The 13,734-nt window shown below is 45.1% G+C and overlaps 1 protein-coding gene across 1 annotated transcript in view; it reads left to right on the top strand.

Moving 5' to 3' along the window:
• LOC308170335 (guanine nucleotide-binding protein G(i) subunit alpha-1) overlaps positions 1-11,576 on the top strand; it is a 14,009-nt gene extending 2,433 nt beyond the window's left edge. Inside the window, exons 2-9 of the mRNA XM_080545107.1 lie at positions 2,890-2,932; positions 3,054-3,195; positions 4,372-4,529; positions 7,683-7,811; positions 8,376-8,505; positions 8,900-9,053; positions 9,674-9,865; positions 10,425-11,576. Coding sequence (XP_080401233.1) covers positions 2,890-2,932; positions 3,054-3,195; positions 4,372-4,529; positions 7,683-7,811; positions 8,376-8,505; positions 8,900-9,053; positions 9,674-9,864 — 947 coding nt within the window. The 3' untranslated portion in view covers position 9,865; positions 10,425-11,576. The remainder of the gene's footprint in view (positions 1-2,889; positions 2,933-3,053; positions 3,196-4,371; positions 4,530-7,682; positions 7,812-8,375; positions 8,506-8,899; positions 9,054-9,673; positions 9,866-10,424) is intronic.
• Positions 11,577-13,734: the final 2,158 nt, after the last annotated feature.

The raw sequence follows: 13,734 nt of genomic DNA, 5'->3' as shown, positions 1-13,734 counted from the left end.
TACCTGCATCTCAGGTGGCGCATGATTGGAGGTTGCTTAGCAACGCAGACAGGCTGGCTCACCTTACCACCGATGTGGGCAACAGCGGGCTAAACAAACACAACTGGGGCGCGAAGAACCGAGCTCTCATCTGGCTCTCAGGCAGGGGGCCGTAGCCACGGGAGTCACACGTCTAAGAGCTGGTACCCACAGCCTTCCCCACTCAACGTCATAGAACTGAGTGGTGTGGTGACACAGACATGTCTGCTCCACCTCACTCTCTGTCGCTGAACTAGGCAGCTTTTCACCTATGCATTTTGAATAAAAAGACAAATATGTAGGCTTTTATTATTTTCCTTTTTTTGTTTTTTTCAGTACTCACTTTCTTTACTTTTTCTCATTTTAATACTCCTCTCCTACACAGCCATTGCACTCGTGAATTGCCCTGGACAGATTGCACACGATTTGTGGGTGTGGGTGTGGACGTGTGGTCATGAAGGAAAACTTGACTCTCCCTGTGAACGTGCCTCTTTGGGTTGGACTGATATTACAATATGACATCATGTGGTGAGAGACTGTGTGGCTGCTCCCAGCTCACTTGCAGCAATACGAGGATGTGTATGCATCATTTGAGATGAACCTGATTTGAATTTTTATGGGCCTCCCCATCCCCACACTTGCACCTGCATGGGCGGTGTGGATTTGGCTATCCGGCGGTGAGCCTTTTAACGATGGAACACAGGAGAGAGGAATTTAAATTCTAATTCTACAATGAATCATGTCTTCCACAGAACACAGCCTAATCCCTCACCTGAACCTCCACTTCCTGCTCTTCGGTCACACGGTTTAAATTGTGGAATCTTGTGTGTGGCAGTGACTCATAAACTCACTCACACTTCCTCTGCCGGAGATTGTGCTTGGGGTGTCCGCATGAAGGCAATCAAACTCGGATGAAATAATCTCCAAATGAGTGTTTTGAGTGGGAGGATCGCCACTCACAGATCAAGCCCTTTGTGTCAGACAGACAGACAGACAGAGAGAGACACAGATAGAGAGAAGGATATGGTGTGTGTTGTAGTAGAGCAGTGTGTTGTGAATGAGTACTGGGCGCTCATGGAACTCATAGGGGATGTCTCTGTTTCACAGACGCTCAGCGAGGAAGACCAGTCAGCACTTGTATGTTTTGCCCATCTGACCCAGTGTGACATGCTTTAACTGAGGGTCTGTGTGAGAGCCTGATAGTCTCACTTTGTCCATCCCAAAGCGTCTTTGAGTGTCTAGAAAAGCGCTAGCTACAAGTCTAATCATGTATTATTATTATTATCATATCGGTTTCCTCATATCAAGGTAGTGTGTGCACGCGTGTGTGTGTGTGTGTGTGTGTGTCTGTGTCTGTTTGTCATTTGGGACGAGGAGTTTGAGAACAGTCCCCACTCAAGGGAGCGAGGCCTCCATCAGAGAGGGGGTAATTAAAATGCTGTGTGCTCAGGTGTAAACATGTCAATGCCACAGAGGGAGCATTAGACACTGAGCCTCCAGCTCAGTTTGTGCCTGGTTGTAATTATACGCTAGGCTGTATGTTGGGTCGTGTTCCTTTTAGTTACAAAAATAAGAAGAATAGTCTAAAATCTAAGTAGAGATTGCATTGTTGGTATATTATTATTGATTGGACATCGCACACAGACACACAGACACAGACACACACAACATAGAGTATTGGGACACAGTGATGAACTGCACAGCCAGTTAGCCTGGGGTTGTTACAGAGGGTTGCTTGCTAACTTTGGCACACTGTAGCTGTATAATCTCATTGGTAGAAGCCAGTTGATTAATCCAATTAGACTAAGGCCTGGCTAACTGCAGTCAGAACAGATCAGACAGTGTTACTCACTGCTGCATTACTGTAAAGCCGGTAAGTATTCTCAGCTGCAACGCTCTTTAAACAGGAGTTGTGTTCTCTCACGAGCCACAATACGTCGCCTTGTGGATGTCTAGTAGGTGACACTGGTAGTGGCTTACTTCAGGGAGCAAGTCAACAATGTTTGTAGACATATCAAGAGAAGAGGTTCTGGATGGCAACATGATCCCTTCAAGGATGTTTAATTTGCGCAGTTGCAGAGCGAGAGCCTTCATCAAAGCACCGTGTCCTGGGGTTTCCCCAGGGTTTCTGAACAGCATGGGGCTGGATTACAGTATCAAAACCCCACTCACTTCTGTCCATGTCAACATGCACAAAACATGCACCTTTAATGCTCTGTGTGTAATTCATTGTGGAACATCATACCACTTTAACTTCTGTTTTGTTAATGTCGTTGGCAATCAGATTACTCTCTCACTAAGTATATTGTTTAATTTGCCTTGTAGTGTTTACATAGTGACACCGAAGAGTTCAAGAGTGCCTCTTACATTCTCTGGGGTGCCCTGGTGTCATGTTTGTAGACGTGATTTACTAGCTTGTTGTTGAATGGCAACAACATGTTGTTAGGGTTTGCATGTATAGCTTAAAGTGTATTATGTAGATATGCGTGTTGCTGACCTCTTTGGTCAGAATGTACAATATACTAGGCTATGTTTTGTAATAGTGCGTGTGTGTGTATCCACAGAATGTGCAAATGGTACAGGCCAGTGCTCAGCCAAGACAACCATTTTTTATTTAAAGTGCCTCTTAACCCAAAGAGAGCTTTCCATGAAACATTTGTTATCATGCCATCTCATTCCTTGATTGCTTTTTCATGGCCATTTGGCACCATTCAAAAACTCAACTCTACATTAAAGGTCCAGTGTGTATATCACTCACTAACAGTGTCCTCATGTCTCTCCTCTCTCTCTCTCTCTCTCTCTCTCTCTCTCTCTCTCTCTCTCTCTCTCTCTCTCTCTCTCTCTCTCTCCTCCCCCCCCCCCCCCTCTCAGGTGCCGGGGAGTCGGGGAAGAGTACAATTGTGAAACAGATGAAGTAAGTTACTCCTGCTTTTGTTTTGTTTTACACAATTGATCATCTTTAGCACCAATCAAATGGCTCATGCTCTCTCTTCTCTCTCTTCTCCTCTCTTCCCTCCGCCCGCCGTCCGCGTCAGGATCATCCACGAGGCGGGGTACTCAGAGGAGGAGTGTAAGCAGTACAAGGCTGTGGTCTACAGCAACACCATCCAGTCCATCATCGCCATCATCAGAGCCATGGGACGCCTGAAGATCGACTTCACTGACGCAGCCCGGGCGGTGAGTGGCGTAGGAGGAAGACCCCCGTCCCCCAGCCACTGATCTAGGCTGCCTTTTTAGTTTCCAAACCAAACAGTTCAGATCCGGGTTTGGGAAGGGAAAGCTGTTCTCAGATCTCTTCCTAAGGGCTAATTTCTGTGGGAAGTCATTGTGGTTTAAAAAGACAAGGGGTCAAACATGGGTCTGTTAGGGGGAAAGTCCCGGCCCAACCCTTCACGTCTGGACCTGCAGGAGACAGCTCTCTTACCTCCTCCTCCATCTGAGGCAGATGGACAGACAATGACACCGTGTTGGAAGCTCAACGCAAGCCTCCAAAGGGGCGGTAACACGTCATATAAAGACAAGGGTCTTTGACTGCCTGACCAGGCCAGGCAGAATACGTCTGTGTGTCTCCCCTGTGGGAGTGAGGCCTGGTTTGATCAGGGTTCCCGCGCTGGTCTTAAAAGGCCTTAGTCTCAAATCCAGCAATCCGATTCACAAGGCCTAAAAAGGTCTCACATTTCAGTTATTCGGTCTAAAGATGAGGTGCTAGGTCTTAAAAATGAGATCCTGCAAGGAAATCAGTCCGACCACATCTATTTATGCGGAAATTAATCAAGCTGGAACCAAAAAAATGCCAATTCGCTTCCTTTTTTGTCTGTATGGCAGTGGAATCCCTAATTTCATCACCTCGAGGATGACAAAAAGCTATCATACGGTATCGCGACTAGGTCAACATTTCTATTCAAAGAGGTCTAAAAAAGGTCTAAAAAGGTCTTAGATTTGAGTTGTTGAAACTTGTAGGAACCCAGTGTGATGGGGGGGATCATGGCTGTGTGTCTCTCCTGTGGGAGTGTCCTGGTGTGATGGGGGGGGGGGGGGGGCATGGCTGTGTGTCTCTCCTGTGTGTCTCTCCTGTGTGTCTCTCCTGTGTGTCTCTCCTGTGTGTCTCTCCTGTATGTCTCTCCTGTGTGTCTCCCCTGTGGGAGCCCTAGTGTGATGGGGGCATCATGGCTGCGTGTCTCCTGTGGGAGGAGACTGGTGTGATGGGGGGGGGGGGGGGGGTCTTGGCTGTGTGTCTCCTGTGGGAGGAGACTGGTGTGTTGGGGGGGGGGGGGGGGGGTCATGGCTGTGTGTCTCCCCTGTGGGAGGGAGCCTAGGTTGATGTCGAGCGTCATGTCTGTGTGTCTCTCTCAGGATGACGCGCGGCAGCTGTTTGTGCTGGCGGGCTCAGCGGAGGAGGGCTTCATGACGGGGGAGCTGGCCGGGGTCATCCAGCGGCTGTGGAAGGACGGGGGGGTGCAGGCCTGCTTCGCCCGCTCTCGAGAGTACCAGCTCAACGACTCTGCAGCATAGTGAGTAACACACACACAACAAATATTTATATATATATGTTACGGTACATGTGGGGAAAACTAGGGTTAGGGTTAGGTGCTAGGGGTAGGGTTAGGGTTAGACATGCCAGCATGTACCAAGTCGACGTTTTATGCTGCCATGTCCCCGGAAATGCCGACATAAACCTTTTTCCACATGTACCGTAACATATAAATATATATACACACACACACACACTACACTTTATTAGGAACACTATACAAATATAAACTGGGTAGGGCCTCCCTTTGCTCACAAAACAGCCTCAATTCTTCCTGGCATTGATATTGATTCCACAAGATGTTGGAAACATTCCTTTGAGATTCTGGTCCATGATGACATGATTGCTTCACACAATTCCTACAGATCTTTTCAGGTTCACTTTCAAGCTGTGAATCTCCAATTCTACCACATCCCAAAGGTGATCTATTGGATTCAGAACCGGTGACTGGGAAGGCGATGCAGTTAATCATCGATACAAATATGTGACGATTCAAATCGATGAGATGAAAAATACTTTTTGACGCTTGAAAACCCGAAAGCATTGTCATTACCGTAATGCCTAAACTATTTGTGCTATCAAAATAATTCCAACTCTTCATGAAAGCAGAGAAGCTGCGCTTTCTACCCATATTGGGTTATTACGGTAATTCAAAGCACAAAGCTGTGAAGAGCTGAGGACAGGAGAGAAGCGGCATTACGAGCCAGCACTTTTTGCTCACAAACATTCTTGGACAGATTTTGTTGATATTTCAAATTGAACATGCTAAATATTTTGTTGATGTGCAATCACACTTTCCACTTTACTAAAAACCTGTAAACACAGCAACACAAAATGTGTTTTTCTTCCCTTAAAACTTTTATTACACACTCATAACATAGTCATGTTAAATAACTGCCATATATTGAAAGCTGAAGTAATCCTGGAAAAAGCACATTTTATGATACCTTTATAACCATAAAAACAAAATAAATCCAGGTGGAATGTTTAATAAATAATTAATAATAGGGTTAAAACTATTTTGTAGCTTTTGTCTGAGAAATATTATTTTTCAGTCAGAATTTGTCTGCATCTCATTTTGTAAAAAAAAAAAAAAAAAAGGTAGAAACTTGTATGGTAAACCCAGTATTGTGAATGGTGAGTTGAGCGTATCGTTACATCCCTAAAGGCCACTGAAGAACACTGATTTCATTGTCATGTTCATTTGAGATGACTTTTGCTTTGTGACATGGTGTGTTATCATGCTGGAAGCAGCCGTTAGAAGATGGGTGCATTCTGGCCATGAAGGGATACACACAGTCAGCAACAACACAAATAGTCTGTGGCATTCAAGCCATGATGTATTGGTATTAACAGGCCCAAAGTGTGCCAAGAAAACATTCCCCCCACCATTACACCACCTGAATGAAATGAGAAGGTGTACAGGTGGTCCAAATAAAGTGTTCAGTGACTGTATATACATATATACACACACACACACACACACACACACACACACACACACACACACACACACACACGTGCTTTAGCCTCCCTCGAGAATATGGGCAGCGACTCCACAGCATAATGAGTAACAAACACACATCTGTTCTGCTACTAACAAGAGGCAAGAAAACAACAGCTTTTTTAAATGTGCCCGGGGCTGCTGCCTGTTATTACTGCTTATTCAGAGGATGCGCTTTTCCCTCCTGAACTTGAGGATCTTACTTAGTATTAAATGTAACAATTCAATTCACTTTGCCTTGCATCAAACACAAAACAATTGTTGACAGGATCACCTTACCACAGGACTGTGGATTCCATGTGAACACACACAGGTCCCTGGCGTTGCATCGTGCAGCCTTCTTTGGAAAGACTTTCATTCATAAACCCCTCGCCTGAACGACTTGATGCCCTGTGAGAATGTCCATGCGTAACCAAGCTGCTGTACAACACATGGACCTCTGAATAACCGTAGGCCTAACTGCTTACCAATAACATGAATGACAACCCCTGATTATTACAGCATTCAAGAATAAGGTGTCCTTTAATAATAATAATAATAATAATAATAATAATAATAATACATTAGACTTATATAGTGCTTTTCTAGACACTCAGACCCTTTACAAACTGAAAAGATCGAGTAGTAATAATAGAAAGACACAAAAAATTGATAAAAGAAAGTATAGGGGCCTAATGAAGGTAGTGCTGGGGACGCATGGGAAGGGGAAGGGGAGAGGGTTAACTGGTGAAGGCGAGCTTGAAGAGGTGGGTTTTGAGGGCCTGTTTAAATGTTGGGAGGGTGTTGGCCTGTCTGATGTGGTTGGGGAGGGCGTTCCAGAGGGACGGGACTGCGGCTGAAAAGGCCCTATCACCCCAGGTCCGGAGCTTGGTCCTGGTGGTCTTGAGGGGGGTTTGGTCGTCAGACCTTTGATTGTTTAATGCTGAACATGCATTAAAAAGAAGCATAACACTGCCATATCTACAGGAAGGGATGTCACGTTATATCACATGATGATTCTTGCCATATCTGTGACACAGATCAGACACCAGGCATAAGAAACGGCCTAACAATGGTTTTCCAAATCAATGTGTTAATTGACTTAAATCAATGAATGAATGAATCGCAATGACCTAGGTCGGTGGAATTTGTTTTCGGTACAGATGGAAAAACCCAGTACAGCAGTGTCAATTACATCCAACATACACACATTACACACGACTATCACAATGGACATGTACACACATAACTACAAGACAAAAACATAGTCAATATTTACAACTTGTAAAGTGCAGTACATCTGGCAGGGTGAGTGCAGTGAGTCAGGTGTTGAGAGTCCTTAATGTCGCTATGTTCCTACTTTATACCTTGAGGTCATTTCAGGAAGTAAATGGTCTGATCATCACTTTACATGATGACAGGACCTCAAGGTTGAGCACAACAAGTGATCCTCGCTGGCACCCTTATTTATGAAATGACCCACATCCTTCACATAAAAACCGCTTACATAATACAGACCACTCACAGTGCTGCCCTCTGTCTCTCTCTCTCTCTCTCTCTCTCTCTCTCTCTCTCTCTCTCTCTCTCTCTCTCTCTCTCTCTCTCTCTCTCTCTCTCTCCCTATCCATCCCTCCTTCCGTCTCTCCTCAGCTATCTGAATGACCTGGACAGGATAGCCCACGGAGCCTACGTGCCCACCCAGCAGGATGTCCTGAGGACCAGGGTCAAGACCACCGGCATCGTAGAGACACACTTCACCTTCAAGGACCTGCATTTCAAGTGAGCGTCGATATTTGCAGTGTTCAAAATTTGGGAAATAACTCAAACGGTTCATGTTTAAATGTTGACACGCCTCTATGCCGATCGGAGAGGGGAAAAATTGTGTATTCAAGCGCTAGAAAGCACTGTTGAAATTTGCCATTTTGCACTAATAACTATTCTACAACCACCCACTGAGTCTGAGTCACTCTGCTAACGACCCCTCAAGGGGTTCCGACAGTTTATTCCGTGGCCTTTTAAGCAGCAGCGTTTTGAGTGAAACAATGGATGGTGAGACGGAGGGGACACTGTAATGTAGAAGCCTCTTTAGGAGAGTTTTATAGTGTGTGTTTTTTTATATATATAAGAATTTCTGCCCTGTAGCTGACGCTTATATCCAAAATCAAAAGTACAGTGAGTGCATACATTTGTTTATCGTGGTCCCAGTGGGAATCGAACCCACAACCATAGCGCTGCTACTGCCGTGCTCTACCGTTTGAGCCACAGAGGACCAGCCACATTTTTTGTGTGTGTGTGTGTGTTGTAAATGTGTGTGTGTTGTAAATGTGTGTGTTTCTTCTCCAGGATGTTTGATGTGGGAGGCCAGAGGTCTGAGAGGAAGAAGTGGATCCACTGCTTCGAGGGCGTCACCGCCATCATCTTCTGCGTGGCGCTGAGCGACTACGACCTGGTGCTGGCGGAGGACGAGGAGATGGTGAGACGCCCAGCGGCTCTGGGCTCTCGGGCCCTTTTCTTCTTCATCTCCTCTTCTTCTCTTCTTCTCTCCTATCCCTGGTTCATCCTCATCTCTGTTCCTTCTTCTCTCTCTTTAAGCCCCACCCATCCTTATCTTGTCATCACTCACACCCTCGTTTACTTTCCAATGATTTTGTCTTGTGAATGAATCAACAAGTATTGCCCGTTTCCCATGACTGCCACCTGTTGGCTCCAGATCCAGTTTGGTTTAGGCTCGCTGCGTCACAGCAGCGCAACTGTTCGCCCTTGCGTGACGACCGTGTACACGTCTCACTCTGAAGAAGCCGCTTTCATGACGGGTAACCCCTCGAACTTCCACTGTTGACATTCTAACGGTCCGTCTCTCCCCTCAGAACCGGATGCACGAGAGCATGAAGCTGTTTGACTCCATCTGCAACAACAAGTGGTTCACAGACACGTCCATCATCCTCTTCCTCAACAAGAAGGACCTGTTTGAGGAGAAGATCAAGAAGAGTCCTCTCACCATCTGCTACCCAGAGTACGCAGGTAAGACAAGGCCCGCCCGTACACATCAGGGTTCCACAGTAACGCTGTTTTACTTGCCCGGAGCAAGTAAAACATTCGCCGGGTTTGTTTCCGCGAGCCCCGACGACGCTGCTGGATCCTGGATATGTTTACCTGTGTGCAGGAAGAACAACAGACGGCGCAGGCGCCAGACCGGACTAGATGATCGTGGAGTGAAGATATTATCAAAGCGTACGGGTGATCGACAGGCGCGTAAGCTTTGATAATATCTTCACTCCACGATCATCTAGTCCGGTCTGGCGCCTGCGCCGTCTGTTGTTCTTCCTGCACACCGGTAAACATATCCGGGATCCAGCAGCATCGTCGGGCTCGCGCAAACAAACCTGGCGAATGTTTACTTGCTCCGGGCAAGTAAAAAAAGCGCTACTGTCGAACCCTGCACGCATATGCAGATTAGCCACGACAACACATGCATATATGCATGTTTGTGAAGGTCATGCCCGAAAGCCAGCGAAGAAACCCTTAGAATAGCAGATGGCCTTCTGTAGCCTAAACCCTCTCCCTCGTTCTCTCTCTCCACCTATACCGCCGCTCTTCTCTTTTTCTCTCTCTCTCTCGCCCCTCCTTTCCCCCTCTCCCAGGCTCCAACACGTACGAGGAGGCGGCGGCGTACATCCAGTGTCAGTTTGAGGACCTGAACAAGCGGAAGGACACTAAGGAGATCTACACCCACTTCACCTGCGCCACCGACACGAAGAACGTGCAGTTTGTCTTCGACGCCGTCACCGACGTCATCATCAAGAACAACCTGAAGGACTGCGGACTCTTCTAGGGTAAAGACTCACCTGTTGTTTAAAAGACATCCAGGGTAAAGATAGACTGAGCTAGGTGTACGTAGATCAGGGGTTCACACAGGAAGACTTGATTGAATTAAGAGGCACTGAATTAATTAGGATCCTCTCTAATTAATGAGGAATCGTGAGCTTAAAAGAATTAAGGAAAGTAGATGTGTGACACGTGTATCTATTACACAGACATGGAATACAGGTTCCTTACGTGCTTCCCGTGGCTCCCAGGCTTTGGAATGCTCTGCCCTCGGATCTTAGATCAGCGGTCTCGGTCGAGGCTTTTAAAACACAGCTAAAGACTGTCCTGTATAGACAGGCTTTTGGCTAACCCCAAAAGTCTGTCTTTCTGTGTCCTGTTGATATTGTTGTACACTTGTTGTTTGTTACTTGTTCTTATTTTCACTTGTTTGCCTATTTTAACCTGCTATAACTTTTGCTCTTTTATTATGTTGTTGTATATGTAAAGCACTTTGTGACCCCTGGTCTGGGATAGGTGCTATAGAAATAAATGTTACTTACCGGTACTTACTTTTATTTTGTGCAGGCAGTGTCTTGGCCAGCTCACCGTGGCTTTTCTTGGGGGAGTCTGTGACTGGAGGAGAGCGGTCCATGGACACTTTGTAGAGAATGTCACTTTTAACCTCTTATTAACTTATGTTGATCTCTAAAAGGTTTTAAAGATTCCGTGTAGAAAAAACGTTTGTGTAAAATATTTGTACAACTGTCACTATGGCTGGAGTTTTTCACTGTTTTTAAAGATGTTTTTTTTGTTTTACTGGTCAGTTTTTATTTTAGATTTTTATAAGAAAGGGGGGCCTTTTTGCATTTATTTTTTCTTCTGAAGAAATTGACATCTCTTCTGTTTGTAGGTACTTGTGCCTTTGCATGCCTTAGTTGCAGTGTTTTTGTTTTTGTTGGCTAAATTGTAATAGATGTATGTATGTAGGTGTTATTGAAACCCCCCCCACCCCATTTGATATTGTTTCCATGTCTTACGGCATCCCAGAATTTTTGTGTCCGTGGAAATGTTCCAATAGACCAAGTAAGATGCTCTTTATAGACCAACTCACTCTGACAAACTGTAAGAGCTGTGTGTGTGTGTGTGTGTGTGTGTGTGTGTGTGTGTGTGTGTGTGTGTGTGTGTGTGTGCCTTTTGCATGTGTATGATATGATGCCTTTACTGCATGACTGTGAGTCAAGGCCCTTGTGTGTGTTTGTGAGTGTGTGTGTGTGTGAGAGAGAGAGACAAAAAGACCTGGCGTGTGCGTGTCAGAGAGAGAGAGAAAGACTTGGCATGTGTGACTGTGTGCCTGAGTGTATCACAATATAAATCAAAGGGACTCTTTTTTTCTTTCTACTTGTCATCCTCTTTGTCTGTTTTTCTCAAAGAAGTGACCAAAATGGCAACTGTTTCTATTGAATTGCGAGCGCACGGTTGGTGAACTGTAACATTCCTCGTCCTGATTTGAAGAGAAACGTTGCAAAGAGGATGACAACAGCCTTGTAGCAGACAACAGGACCATAGATATCATGTCAGTGCTAGAACGGAAAGGGAGGTGGATGGATGAAAGTGCACTGTTAGCGACTATACGATTTGTAATGGTTTCAGGTTACATATCCCCCTAACCCCCACCCGTCTGTTTCCATTGGATGGGGATGTTGGTGGACTAATTTCCATTATTTTGCTAATAAAAGAGTTGCTATGGTGTAACCATGGCATTCATCACAACAATGGCCTCTGTGTTGCTTGTTTCTCCCTCTGCCATGATGCCGTATGTTTGGGTTTTATATCTTTGGGGGAATGATGCCTCGTTCATATCCTGTCAGTCTGACAACACTGCTGATGTGCTTTCAACTCCTTCAGAAGGCCTACATGGAGGTCATTCGGTCCCCCTAGTGTTGACTAATGTTTCCATAAGATGTTTCACGTTGAAGAGATCTCCTTCTGAGGGACATTGAAGAGACAGAGACAGTGAACCAGGTAAATTACCTTCAGTCTTTTACATCTAAAGCATTTTGATTTGTTGAAGGTGTTTCCTTAGTCGGTAATGTCAGAGTTTGTCATAGGTCAGAGACATCAGGGTACATAGATCTGTATCCTAGTTCCTAGTCTCAAACATTACATCCATACTGTTGTATGCATACTCAGACCACCTGACACAAATGTGACACGTTCGAGTCTTTCGGTCCGCATATCGTCAACCAATCTAAATGTTCCGGCTTTCTTTTGAAACAAGGAATTATGTTTCAACGTTGTTGAGAATCACAACACAAACTCGCTAGTCAAGCCAAAATACTGCAACGCCATGGATTCGGTGAGTAATCCCCAATGCTACCTAGAGCGTGTCACTGGTGACAAGTTTGTACACGTGACCATAGTGTTGACATTAGTCAACACTAGGAGGACCGAATGACCTCCTAAGGCCTTCTGAAGGAGCAAATATGTTCAAGTCAAGACTAAAAACCCATCCTTTTAATATTGCATTTAAGTTACAAAATAATTAAATTAAGATTATATAATGATTAAAGCACTTTGAGCTGCAATGTTTGCAGGAAAAGTGCTATACAAATAAAGTTATTATTATTACTGTAATTCCTAAAATTCCAGTGGTTCCTGAAAGAAGAGTAGCTGAGCTTTTCGCCAATATATGGTTATCTATCTATCTATATGTATGTCTATATATATATATATATATACCCCCCCTCCCCAGAGAGTGACAGAGAAAGGTATTTTTTGAATGTTGAGAGTTAGCGTTTAGATTTCCAGTAAAGATGTCCAGAAAATCACCTAGGTTCATCGAGGATGAGAGTGACCAGGACGAAGATATTTCATCTTGCTTCCTGGAGGACAGAATGACGAGGACTAATCTATCTATCTATCTTATGTCTCCAATGGTATGTAACCTTGCCTAGTTTGTACATAGGCTACTACTTTGTTGGTCAATTTGAGGTTTGTATTGTAAGAAGTTGTCACACTAGGTGACGAGGCCAGACCGCGGGAGGTGTTTGTTGACCAGGGTACCTCTATATCAAAGCAGAGCCCCATCCCCCCTTCCTCTCTCCAGACTCAAGGACGCTGACCTTTTGTTTGTTAACGGACAGGGAAGTTTCCCTTTGCACAAACGTCCACCCAGGGTACAGCGGTACACAGTGGAGTGCTGGCAGAAGACAGGTATATATTGTGCCTACTGTAATATTATTATTGTAATCATACTGTAATATGATTTATTTTGTGTTAGATATTCTTGTGGATCATTGAAAACACTTACCTAGATACTCACCTGAATCTATCTATCTATCTATCTCTCTATCTGTCTGTCTGTCTGTCTGTCTGTCTGTCTATCTATCCATCCATCCGGACCCAGAGCTGTGACTGAGTACAACAAGTATGGGAGGAGTGTGATGAGCCTGTGTCTGCAGCCAAAAACAGGGGTGCAAACTTGTCACCTTTCTGCTAAATTAGCCGTTTTTATCTCAAAATAGGTCATCCATGTGAAAAGATATTTTGGGTGGGAGGGTCTAAGTCTCATCCAAGTCACATGATGTGCGAACTAACTAAGCTTCCTGTCTGCTAAACTCCGCTGCTGTTGAAATAACTTTTAGCTTCAGGCAGCTAGGTACAGTTCCAGACAGCGTGGAGAACACAGTCACAGTAAACAGTAATTCTGCAGGTGTTACGGTCAGGGCTGCCACTTACACACGCATCATTGTTAGACCACCGTTAGTGCTAGCGATATCCATTTACCACCATTAGTACTAGCGCTACCCCCCCCCCCCGCCCTAAGGTTAGCCGTGCATTGGTCATTTTCTTCGTTTTCAGGCCCCCCCCAAAAAAGTGTCACCTTTTTGGGCCA

The sequence above is a fragment of the Nansenia antarctica genome, assembly GCF_963989245.1.
Source record: "Nansenia antarctica genome assembly, chromosome: 14".
Classification (NCBI taxonomy): Eukaryota; Metazoa; Chordata; class Actinopteri; order Argentiniformes; family Microstomatidae; genus Nansenia; species Nansenia antarctica.
The sequence above is the reverse complement of the archived record's forward strand: the minus strand, read 5'-3'. Positions and strand labels throughout refer to the sequence as shown.